General features: G+C 39.1%; 1 protein-coding gene across 1 annotated transcript in view; it reads right to left on the reverse strand.

The window, feature by feature from the left end:
* The window catches only part of MYBPC1 (myosin binding protein C1), a 51,588-nt gene that overhangs the window by 23,462 nt on the left and 16,516 nt on the right, over window positions 1-11,610 (reverse strand). The window contains exons 11-18 of the mRNA XM_058022336.1: window positions 8,261-8,427; window positions 6,215-6,347; window positions 4,547-4,671; window positions 3,793-3,898; window positions 3,325-3,491; window positions 2,552-2,714; window positions 1,672-1,778; window positions 681-814 (exon numbers count right to left, since the gene is read on the reverse strand). Coding sequence (XP_057878319.1) covers window positions 681-814; window positions 1,672-1,778; window positions 2,552-2,714; window positions 3,325-3,491; window positions 3,793-3,898; window positions 4,547-4,671; window positions 6,215-6,347; window positions 8,261-8,427 — 1,102 coding nt within the window. The remainder of the gene's footprint in view (window positions 1-680; window positions 815-1,671; window positions 1,779-2,551; window positions 2,715-3,324; window positions 3,492-3,792; window positions 3,899-4,546; window positions 4,672-6,214; window positions 6,348-8,260; window positions 8,428-11,610) is intronic.

Raw genomic sequence — 11,610 nt, forward strand, 5'->3', positions numbered from 1 at the left:
TGGTCAGTAGTTTCTCCTCACAGATTTCAAATGCTGTCTCATATTTTGGAGGAGGAGCTCTCCTAGAGTAATTCCCTGTTTGGACAGGACCACAGTGGTGACACTACAATTAATATTTGAAAAATAGTGGTCACAAATTGGACCAGATAGGTTTGATGAATGCACTAGTGGTAAAATGTTCCAGCTTCTACATTGCACAATGAATATTTAAATGTGAAAAACAATTATTTTGGTATTTACACAGCCAGAGACTGATCTAAGCAAAAGTTTTGCTTTAAGACACCAGATGCAAGGCTCCAATTTCTCAGTCTATTGTTTCATTTGAGACTTGAACTCCATTAGAATTTATCATTCATTTTCCAAAACCAGACCATATCATGGCTTCCTGCCAAAACCTGGCAGCCATTCTGGGCATTAAATGTATAGAAGAAGTAGCCATTTGGTAAATTTTCACAACTTTTCTTCTGCATCCAATATATCCTTCTCCTCTACTATTTTTTATAAAAAGACTCAAAAAATACAAAATAATATTTATCTGTTTTACCCTTCTTTTTTGAGCAGGACATCTCCCCCTTATTTTCTACCATTAAAATAAATTTCTTCAAAAGGCTAAAGATTATTATGAAGATTTTTTTTTTTAACCTGGTTAAGCTAAAGAAACATCTACAGTGACAATGTACCTTGTCCCCTCTACTCCAAAAGACTTTTGGAGGTGGTTCACCAGTGATGGGGATCTCGAGTCGTAGTTTGTTTCCTGCCACGACTGTCACAGTGTTATTTTCCCCAAGACCATCCAGGTGAAGTTTAGGAGGATCTGAAAAAGGAGAGATTGTCCAAGTTAGACATGCAGCTGCTGCTCTGAGAGCTCAGTGACCTGAGACAGGTCTACAACACACAGAAACACGCTCTGTGTTTTATTTTCTTGGTATTTTTAAGCAAATGAGTTTTGTTTTAATGAAAAAAATTGTGAAGAAAAATCTATTCAAGGAAATAGTTGCCTGATGAAAAAGGAATCATGGCACCATAGACAGTTTGGAATAAAAAGACCATATGAAAAACCACAAAACTGTTTCCTTGAGACAGAATTATGTATATTGAGGCAACTTCTGAGAGTGGTTTCCTCTAAGTGGCTCTTGAGAATTTCAGCTGTGGGCTTTTTTTTATGGCACATTTGACCATGCTTCAACCTTCACTGTCCTTACAGTTTAAAAATTTATAAACCCCAATCCTTTTCTGAAAACAAAACTATCACTTTTGTTATACACTGTGTGTATGGAGAACAACTGATTAATATCCTCTTGCAACATTTTTTAACATATTAGAAATATAGCAATGGTCATTCCCCTCTAGTACAACACTTCCCTGTTCACTCTCCCTAAATCCCACCAATACCTTTTGTAATACAGATAACCTACATGTCTCAGGTTCAATTAAAAAACATGTTTTCTAAAATTTTGGTCATTTATATTGCTCTCCTTTCAACTTCCAAGTTGCTGGTTGCAGCTAGAAGCAGGTGAGGCATTGCTGTGGGAACAGTCAATGCCCTGTTTTATTTTTGTTTGAAGGGCTGGGATCACTTACAAGCCTCCTGCTTTTCTGAAAGCCTCCTGCTTTTAGTTTCCAAATGTCCCAGGAAGATGTTCTATACAGCTCCCTGTGCAGTGTACTTACCCACAATATGTACTTTGCATGGAATATTAATGTTGTAGGCGTCTGGCACAAACATGTATTCACCCTCATCATCGACAGCAGAAACTGGTATAACAAATCTGTGGATCCTGTAAAAGAATTGAGAAAGAAGTCTGTGTAAATTATGTTTGAAGACTGCTTGAGGCTATAAGAAAAAGCCTGTGAAAATTTTAGGAGATCTGTGAAAGTGAGTAAAATTATTGACTGAAAATCCTTTGCTTGTTGCTTTGTGGTGGTTTAGGTGATTAAACACTGCATGCTTTGTACAAAATATTACTGAGACAATCACCAAATAAAGTAACCAATTCTAATATTGTTTGTTTGAACATGGAACAAGAAAAATACAGGAGTGTAATCTCTTTTACACAAGGATTCTATGCTGCTGCCATTCAATTGCAATTTGCTTGTTTAAGAAAAAATCCGCAGGTGATCCCATTGGGGGAATATTCTGACTTTTGTTGGACCATCTTTGTGAGTTGATACAAACAGGAGCTATGAGAAAAAGAGGCAGAGAAAGGAAAGAGAAAAGGAATTGTATATTTTAATAATGTCTAACAATAATTTTATTTTTCTGCTTAATATCCCATACCAACAGCAACAGTAATGGCAAGAAAACAGCTGGAACTTAGGTGGATCCATGATTTGATTATTGTCCTCCACAGCCAAAATAAACAAAAGAAGATTACAAAATAAGATTAAAGGAAGCAAGGAGACATGGCTTTTAAAATGACAGAAATAAATAAGTCTTGAGGGACAGAGGTTAGGCTTGATAAGCAGATAATTTTTAGCGAGGTAACCACATATTGGCACAACTCCACAGTGTCATTCCACCAAAAGCCATGTCAATACACAACAGGCTTACCTTCCTTTGTGATAAAGCTTTACACGGTCACTGGCTTCAATCAGCTGCCCATTTTTGTACCATTTCCCTTCCACATTCTCGGATATCTCACACTTCAAGTGGATTTCCTGTCCCAGCCTCACAGTCTGGTCTTCTAGTGCAAGTGATATCTTCAGAGGTCTCACTTAGGAGCACAGAAGCAGATGCATTAAAGAAAGGTGATGGAGCTCAGTAACCATTGGGGGGGTCATTTCCAACTTAATAATGAAACCATGAATTGGTCAGGGTGCCAATTTGTACAAAATAGTCAAGAGCAGCATGAGTATTACAAGTAAAAATGTACATTTATGTGCAATGCAAGATAACTTCAGAGCATGGACCAGATAAATTTTGTTTAAAGACACAAGCACTTTAAAGAGCACTGCACAAACAAAGCTGAGAGGACTACACAGTCCTGTGCTTGTGCCTAGGTTTGGCTTTCCTGTGAAAACCTTAAAGGACTGAAGAAAAGCAGATACTTCCCTTGAAAATTCACTTTGTTGACCTATTGTACCTTTGGATGGATTGCTTTGTTTTCCATATTAATAGTGTCACAGGAAGTTAACAAGCAGAACTAGTTCATGGCCTGCTGCTGGAAATAGTTTCTAAAGGGAAGTTTTCTTCATTATTCTGGAGATTCACAGAAAAAAAAATTGCTGTGGAAGTTAAGTCTCCTTTTTAACTCCCAGGGAAAGGCAAGAAAATTGTTAATTTCTGTGGCACATGAATTGGAGAGCAAGGTGGATGATACTCACAGTCAACTGAAAGCTTAGCTTCTGATTGCCCTCCAGTTGTCATTACTGAGTAGGTTGCAGTGTCATTTTTGGCAGCTTCCTCTATGACCAAAGTGTGTTTTTTACCCTCAACCTTAATCCGATATCGAGATTTGGGATCGTTGGAAAGTTCTACGCCGTTTCTAAACCTAATGGAAAGGAAAGAATTTTTATTTTTCCAAAGGAAGTCCTGTGCAAGTAAGGCTTCCACGGATTGAAACTCCCAGAGGAGACTTTACAAGACTGTAAGGCACTAGAGAAGGTTAAACAAACTCACCCATGAATGTATAAGGGTATTTTTGGTGTTCCTACATTTTTAATAAGGTTTTATTGAGATTTTCTTAACAATTTTAGAGTTTACTGTTTTAGGAAAAAGCTGCCCTCATTTTTGCCCACGATTAAAGGCTTCTGGGTTTTATTTTCATGGAAGCTGTTCAAAGCATGTCTCACCATTTCACGTTTGCATCATCCTCAGACACTTCACAGCTCAGCTCTACTCGTTCACCCACATAGGTGCTGGTGTCCTCCAGGCCTTTGGTCACCAAAATTGGAGGATCTTTGGAAAGAAGAAATTACAGATTTACTACCTGAGAGGGAAAACCAAGTGAAAGAGATTTTCTAAATCTCACTATAGAAGGCAGTATTATTTTCAAGTTCTAATATGAGTATCAGTACAGCCTTTTCTGCCTTAAATCAGAAAATTGCTCTTTAGAATGCTAGTAGGAAATTTGCTCAATTAAAGTATAAATATACTTAATTGAGCAAATAATAACTCATAAATAAAAGTATAAATTTCTTCCTATTAATACCTGTTTTGCTTTGATAATCAACGCCTTAGGAGCAAAGAGACTGAAGATACAGCCTCCCATTCGTAAATGCTGATAGAGTATTTCCTCAAATCAGTGCAAATGGAATGAAAACTGGCTTCTAGAAAGCCTCACCTGAGGGCACTTGGACAATATCAGAGTCCAATGCACAGTACCAAGTTGAGTGTATCCCCATTTCAGGGTTTTCACTAAGCTGCTAACTACAGGATGAGAAAAAATAAATGGCCAGGGATCACAGAAATACCAAGTGATCCTAACAGCTGCTAATGCAAATTCAAAAATATACCTAACCAGATCCTCCCTGATAATTTCTGTTGCAGCCAAAGAAGCCACATAAATTTAGGGCAGGTGAAACAGCACCAAGGTGACAGAGTTACCTCTCACAAACAGTTCTGTGGAGCATTTCTCGTCACCAGCTGTTACGTAATAGCGAGCATCGTCTGTCATCGTGCAGTTATTGATGAATAAAATTCTCTGGTTTCCTTTGTGCTCAAAAATGTATCTGTTTGGACAGGAATGCAGCAAAGACATGTTAGCAAAACTTCTGGACACATTCTGTTTTGTGTAGAAAGTGCTGTAGGGATTTTTAGAGGCAAAAATACAGGGGTTTACACAGTACTGGGAAAATTGTCCTTGGAAGAAATTTCCAAGTTTCAACAGAGCTGTCATAGACTTCTATAAAAAAAAAAGAGCTGTGGTGTAGAGTGACAAGGAACTGCTTTTGGCCTGTTTCAAGATCCCAGGCCGGGGTAATATGAAAAGAAGAAATTAAAAAAGAAAAAGAAGCTGGAGTCAAATGATGGCAAATAAAATGGAGTCTGAAACTCTAGATGAGTAAAGCTGAAAATAACCAGTAAGAGGACACCATCACTCATTCCAACATTTTTGTGAAGTGTAATAATAGCCAAAGTTAAGAGGTTAATATTATTGGTAGGCCAGATGGCACAAGATATCAGTAATGGGATATGGGGTTTTGGTAATGGGATAGGGAGCCTTTCACCTTTATGTCACCAGTTTAGATCTGCTCCAGGTTTGTAATGACCAAAGCTCGTTAGCATCTGACAGCTGCTTCTGGTAGAAATGCACTGGAGCCCCCAACCCAGCCCCTCCTGCTGGGGAGGAATCCATAGAGCTGCCTGCAAAACCCCTCTGAACTGCTCATGCCAGATACAGGGGCTAAAGAAAAGGTACTCCATTATCCATTTTTTTGTCAATCACAAGTTTTAACCAAAATCCTTTCTCAATTTCAACAGAATGAAGGAAATCTGCCTCATTTCTGTAAAAAGGTCTTTTGTTAATTACTATATTTTTTTTTACTAGACAGAGGAAAAATTGTCAAGGACCTTGTGCTGCTGATAAACATTATACTGTTATGCACATCTTCCCCAAGTGTGTCTGACTGTGGAATGGGGTTTTCTGCAGTGGGTTCTAAGAGCTGGTTGTGCCCACAAAAAGGACTGGGCTCAGCTTCCAGGCACTGCTCTGCATGTACTCAAATGTCTGCACCTGCACTTCTAGGAAAAGCCAGAGAATAAACCAATTTTCAGGTGAAGAACTTGTGTACACTAGACCTGTTGCTCATGACTGATGGTGCAGGCTGTGACTTCAGGGTGTTAACAGAGTAGTGGAAGATGAAACAAAGCTCACACCCCTTTTCCTGGGGTTTATGGGTAAGTGTGTGATGTAAAATCTCTGCTCTTAGCAAAAAATTACTGTAGAGAGATTGTGACCAAGGACAAGTGATTTATTTATTGGCAGCGCTTCCTCATTTTTGAAAACTATTGAGTAGGAAACAGCACCACATATTTTGAGGATCTATAAGACTTTTGTCTTGAGATAAAGGAGAAAATCTATATTACATTTAGCCTACAGTGTACTTTTTTGGGTCCTGAGCAACACAGCATCATTTGCATACTCTTCACATCTCGTGAAATTCAGCAGTAAAATTGGTACAGCCTGAACAAAGAGATAGAACTGGGCAACAAACTTGTCAAGGGAGGAGATGTGTGTCCTTTTTGTTGCTCACATATGCTAAAATCACTTACTTTGCACTTGGTCGTATCTCTTGGCCATTTTTATACCACTTGAGCTCCACTGTTGGATCTGCTAGCTCCACCATGAATCTGACTTTACCTCCTTTGTCCACCTGGTATGCAGGATCGAGGCCTTTGGCAAAAGCTGTTGTGGAAGTCGAGTTATTTTAACATGAGATCAGAAAACAAGAACATGGATGCTGAAATGACGTTGCATAAATCTCAACAAAGCTGTCAGAATACATGCACACAATGTTATACATCACGAGACATTCTCACACTGGTCTGCATGGAATCATCTAGAAACACTAGAATAAGCACAAAGCTGTGCACATCTAGTTATCCTGACCAACATCAAGATGGCATTTCTTCAAGACTTCACAGTGTGATTGTATTCAAAATAGGAACAGCTAGATGCATCAAATGAAATACATAAATAAAAATGAATGTGTAGTACCGTAACATATGTTATGGTGTGAAGAGAGAGGGTGTATCAGGATTACAGCTGGATTTGTGGAGGACTTCACCCACATAAAAAGGACACCTCCAGGAAACCAGTGACACAGGAAATGTATATACTGCATTCAGTTCTGAAATGCTGCCCAGGAACAAGCAGATGCCACAATAGTGCAAGTGTATTTATATGTGTGTGCAAACATGTTCTGTGGCATAACGTATTTTATATACACATGTATGTGGATGCAGCAGCCTGATCAGAGAGGAGAAAATGGGTTTAATTTTCTCACAGTGGACTTGTGAGACTTTTTAGGGAATCGTAGAAACGATGCTAATTTGTTAACAACCACCTGCAGGTGGTGTTTTTCTACTCTGTTTTTATGTTCCTCTCAAGGACTGTGAGAAAGATGTTTTTGTTAGCTAGCCAATCAAGTAGAATGTGCCAAATCTGTCTATAAAAGAGAGGATTTTTTGTATTAAACACACTTCTCCTGCAAACCAGCCTTTGAGTGAATTTGTGCCATTTCTGGCTCGATGTATATCGTCAGGGGACACATGTATATATATTTCTCTATGTAATTATATGCTATTCGGTAGGGTCAATAGGGAAAGACATGCCTAAATGTCCTCACCCAGTGCAGGGAGAAGGGTCTATGGTACAGCTGGGATTTCTGAGCAATGGAGATTAAGTGCAAAACGAGATTATGAAGAGCAGACACCGCCTGTGTTTGGAGTGACCTCTGTTTAGAGCAGAAGATATTGATGGTAACACAAGGTTTAATTTCTGTATTGCTTGATCAGGTAACACCTTTCCACACACCTGGGGCACATTATTCCAGATGGAACCAGTGTTTGTCTGAGAGGGAGGCATGCTTTAGGTAAGCACCGATAAGGTGTTTATGCTTCTACCATGGATCAGAGCTTCCTTCTGATTAACTCCTTGCAGGAAGCAGTTGTAGTGTGAAAGCTCCCTTGTGTGGAAGTGAGGCATATTTGGGTTTTTAAGGTGAAGGGTAGTGTGTGAGCAATGAGCACAAGAATGTGTGTGAGCAGTGAGCACAGGGATGGCTGTGTGTGAGCAGTGAGAACATGAATGGCTGTGTGTGAGCAGTGAGCACAGGGATGGCTGTGTGTGAGCAGTGAGCACAGGAATGTGTGTGAGCAGTGAGCACAGGAATGTGTGTGAGAATGAGCACAGGAATGGCTGTGTGTGAGCAGTGAGCACAGGAATGTGTGTGAGCAGTGAGCACAGGAATGGCTGTGTGTGAGCAGTGAGAACATGAATGGCTGTGTGTGAGCAGTGAGCACAGGGATGGCTGTGTGTGAGCAGTGAGCACAGGAATGTGTGTGAGCAGTGAGCACAGGAATGTGTGTGAGCAGTGAGCACAGGGATGTGTGTGAGCAATGAGCACAGGAATGGCTGTGTGTGAGCAACGAGCACAGGAATGTGTGTGAGCAGTGAGCACAGGAATGTGTGTGAGCAGTGAGCACAGGAACAATTTTGTGTGCCCAATGCGCACAGGAATGGCTGTGTGTGACCACAGACCCCAGAAATGGCTGTGTGTGACCTCAGAGCCCAGGGATGTTCTGCCCCATCTGTACCTGCACTCTTCTTCACCTCCCTGCGCATGCGCTTCAGCCGCTTCAGCATGCCCCGCAGGTCGGTGATGCCGTACTGGAACGCGATCTTCTCGTACTCGCTGGGGTTCGCGTTCTTCAGCAGATCCCACACGTCCACCTCGGGCTCCTCCTCTTGCTGCTTGACCTCCCTGGTGTTAGCAAAATAAGATTATGGGGGAAGAGTCAGCGAGGCTTAATCAGACCATAAAAAACAGGTGAAGCTGAATGTATGGTGAGGCTACAAACGTCTTGGCCAAAATTTGAAGGCTGCCATCGTATCTTTTTTATTTCCTTCCATATGGTTGTAGTAGCTCAGAATGGCATTCACTCCTTCCTTTCCTTCAAGGCAGAATTGGAATGCAAGTTTTAATTTGTCCTTTTCTGATACAATCACTTATGAGAATTTTTATATTGCTTCCCAAAAAAATACATTTTGAAAATGTAATAGCATACAGGTTAATTCCACTTAAATCAGTTTTATCTGCTGTAACTTGAGCAGAATCAATCACAATTTATGATGGCACCACTAAGTCTAATCTGTACATTTCAAAATTACATAAAAATGTTTTCAAACCCTGAATCCCTGTAATTACTGCTGTGGGTGACTGGTGACAGGACATTGAAATGCAGGGGAATCTGTGTCTGTTTATAGTTACACCAATGCTTCTCAGCATTACTTAAAGTTGTCAAATGAATAGGAACTGGAGATTTCCACACCAGCTTGGACTTGAATGATGGATCTGTTCACTTCCATGTGTATCTCGGTCTTAAGAGCAGGAAATGTGTTCAGAGGCCTGTGTGAGGAATCACCTTTACACAGAAATTTTAGTGCTGTATTTACTGTCTGCAACTCCAGGCTAAGACAACCAATAAAGAGAAGTATAATTATTTTTTCAATGGCAGCCATTAAATGATAGAACAATGAAAGCATCCTAAACAAAATTATATTTTTTTCAGATTGAAAATTTAGCTCAAAAAAAGTGAACTGCTAGAACAATACTGGAATTGAGGAAGAAATCTAGATTTTTCCTCCTGTAATATCATTATGATCAGACCAAGATCATTCCAATTTGACTTAGCTTGTCTAAGAAAATCAGTACTTTTGAGAGCAGAGGAAAAAAATAAATGTCTGAGAAATAAAAAAATAACAAGTTTTGAAGTGAGGCACTGTTAGACCTGAACTTTGTGGAGTCAAAGAGAGGATTTTCTTTGACATATACAGAAATAGCACTAAAGACCCCTAAGAATCTCTGCATGGTTGGATGAAAAACCATGGAATCCACTTTGCTGTTTAGTCCATGAAGTTTATTCATTTTCATAATATCTCTGTAATTTTAAAAAAAGAAGAGAGGTTCTCCCTGGGCAGTCTTTCAAAAAGAATAAATCTGAGACAGCAATGTAAGTTAGAGAATCTCAGGTATGTAATTTTATAATTTGTTCCTTTTATCCTTTCCATCCACTATGGGGGATCCAAATAAAGCTTCCCTTTAAATCAGGCAGTGGTTGAGGATGAGGATCCTGATTTTCAACCAGACTGGAAGACTCAGTTTCTGGCTTGTTTTCCTCTTGCATAATTGGAAAACGAATTTTGATGCTTAGCGCAAGCCAATTTTGTTCTGAGACCTCAGTAGTTTGAGCTGAGGCCAAACAGAGCAAGGTATTTCCTGAGCAGACTGACTGCTGACCTTGCCATGAAATCACTTTCAGACCTCTTTCCTAAATATGTGCATTTTGTTGCAAGATGTACTTGGGAAAAAACTCCAAAGAACCCCCAAAAAACCCCAACAACAAAACAAAAAACCAAACAAAACCAAAACCAAAATCCAACAAAACAAGGACCTAAATATTTGAGTGGTTTTTAGATCTTGTGCCTCTTGGAATGTCATGGTGCTACAGCTCCACTGCATTGACAAAGAATATCCAGTCAAAGTGTGGCTTACTGAGATAAGACTTGATACGCCTGCCTGCCAACCAGCAGAAAATTAGAAAATAGACAGTATATTGATTGTATGCATTTAGGTTTGTTTTTTTTTTTCTAAAAAAAACATGTTTCAAATAGTATGAACCAAAAGGGAAAAGTTCTAGGTCTTTCCTTGGTCATACACCCATAAAAAAAAAGAGCAAGAATGCACCTCCAACATTGCCTGTTGTAAAAATTGAAATAAAACCATGGATTTGTCTTCATAATAATGGATGTTAATATCCAGACACATGGATATTAATATCCACACTGTGGCTTAATTAACAATTTTATTCAATTAAGCTCAGAAATATGAGGTTGCATTTCAGGGCCTGAAGCAAGGTGAACCAATTTGACCAAAGTCAAATAATGGTGTCTAAAAACCAAATATTTGCTTTATCCATTAAACACACAATAGATATTCCATGTTTATAAGGCTGGACAGTATTTGTCTTACAAATCTTAAGAGTTAATTGTTAGTAAAGTGATATCATGTCTCTTAAATCACATTTATTTTTCCACAAAAACACCAAGAACTCTCACATGCATCTCTCACGTTACTGTGGAAGCACCACACAGGCGGTCATGAGAACTGGCATGGCTTGATTAGTAGGATGAAAAGACAAACTGAAGGTCCTAATTAGGGATGAGAAGATTGAAAAAACACAGAACTGGTGGATTAGAATTGGTCCAGGTAATTCTTTGTCTACTTTCAGCTTCAGCTTCTCCTGTGTGCTTTAGTTGCTTAAATGCTATTCTCGCCCTCATAGCCAATGAGCCCTTGGTGACCTTTAATGTAATTAATGCTACAGATATTCCTCCTTTAGAGTAAGTGGTAGATGAGAAAAAGGATGTGATTCCTTTTTCCAGTTCTCTGTGATTAGCTGTCATTGATTTCCATGGCATATAGAATTTCTCTGCTGGATTTTAAAAGGCGATGAATTAGCTATCTTGTCTTAACCAGGTGAAAGACTAAACTGGGTTTAAGATCTGAGATAACTAGAGACATAACTATCATAACACCAGATTTTCAAGGCAAATCAGAGAAAAATGTACCCCAGTTTTTTTCCATCAAAACATTTGAGTTAAATAAAACATGACTGAGCATTTTTGTATTGTGCATATTAAAAAAATATTTGTACATATTAAAAAAAAGCTACAAAGAATTATACCAATATCTGTGACTTGAAAGCATGATATATGATTTTTTCATATCAGGATGCTTATAAAATCAACTGAGCATGTACCCACAGAGATAAATTTAACCCTTGCAGGTTTTTTTACTGTTGCACCAGACTCAATTTTCTGTACTGCTCATCCCTGTGTAGGAAATTTCCCCCCTGTGCTTTCCATGCAAACACAAAAGAAATAG

This window comes from Melospiza georgiana, chromosome 4 (assembly GCF_028018845.1).
Source record: "Melospiza georgiana isolate bMelGeo1 chromosome 4, bMelGeo1.pri, whole genome shotgun sequence".
In the NCBI taxonomy this organism is placed as follows: Eukaryota; Metazoa; Chordata; class Aves; order Passeriformes; family Passerellidae; genus Melospiza; species Melospiza georgiana.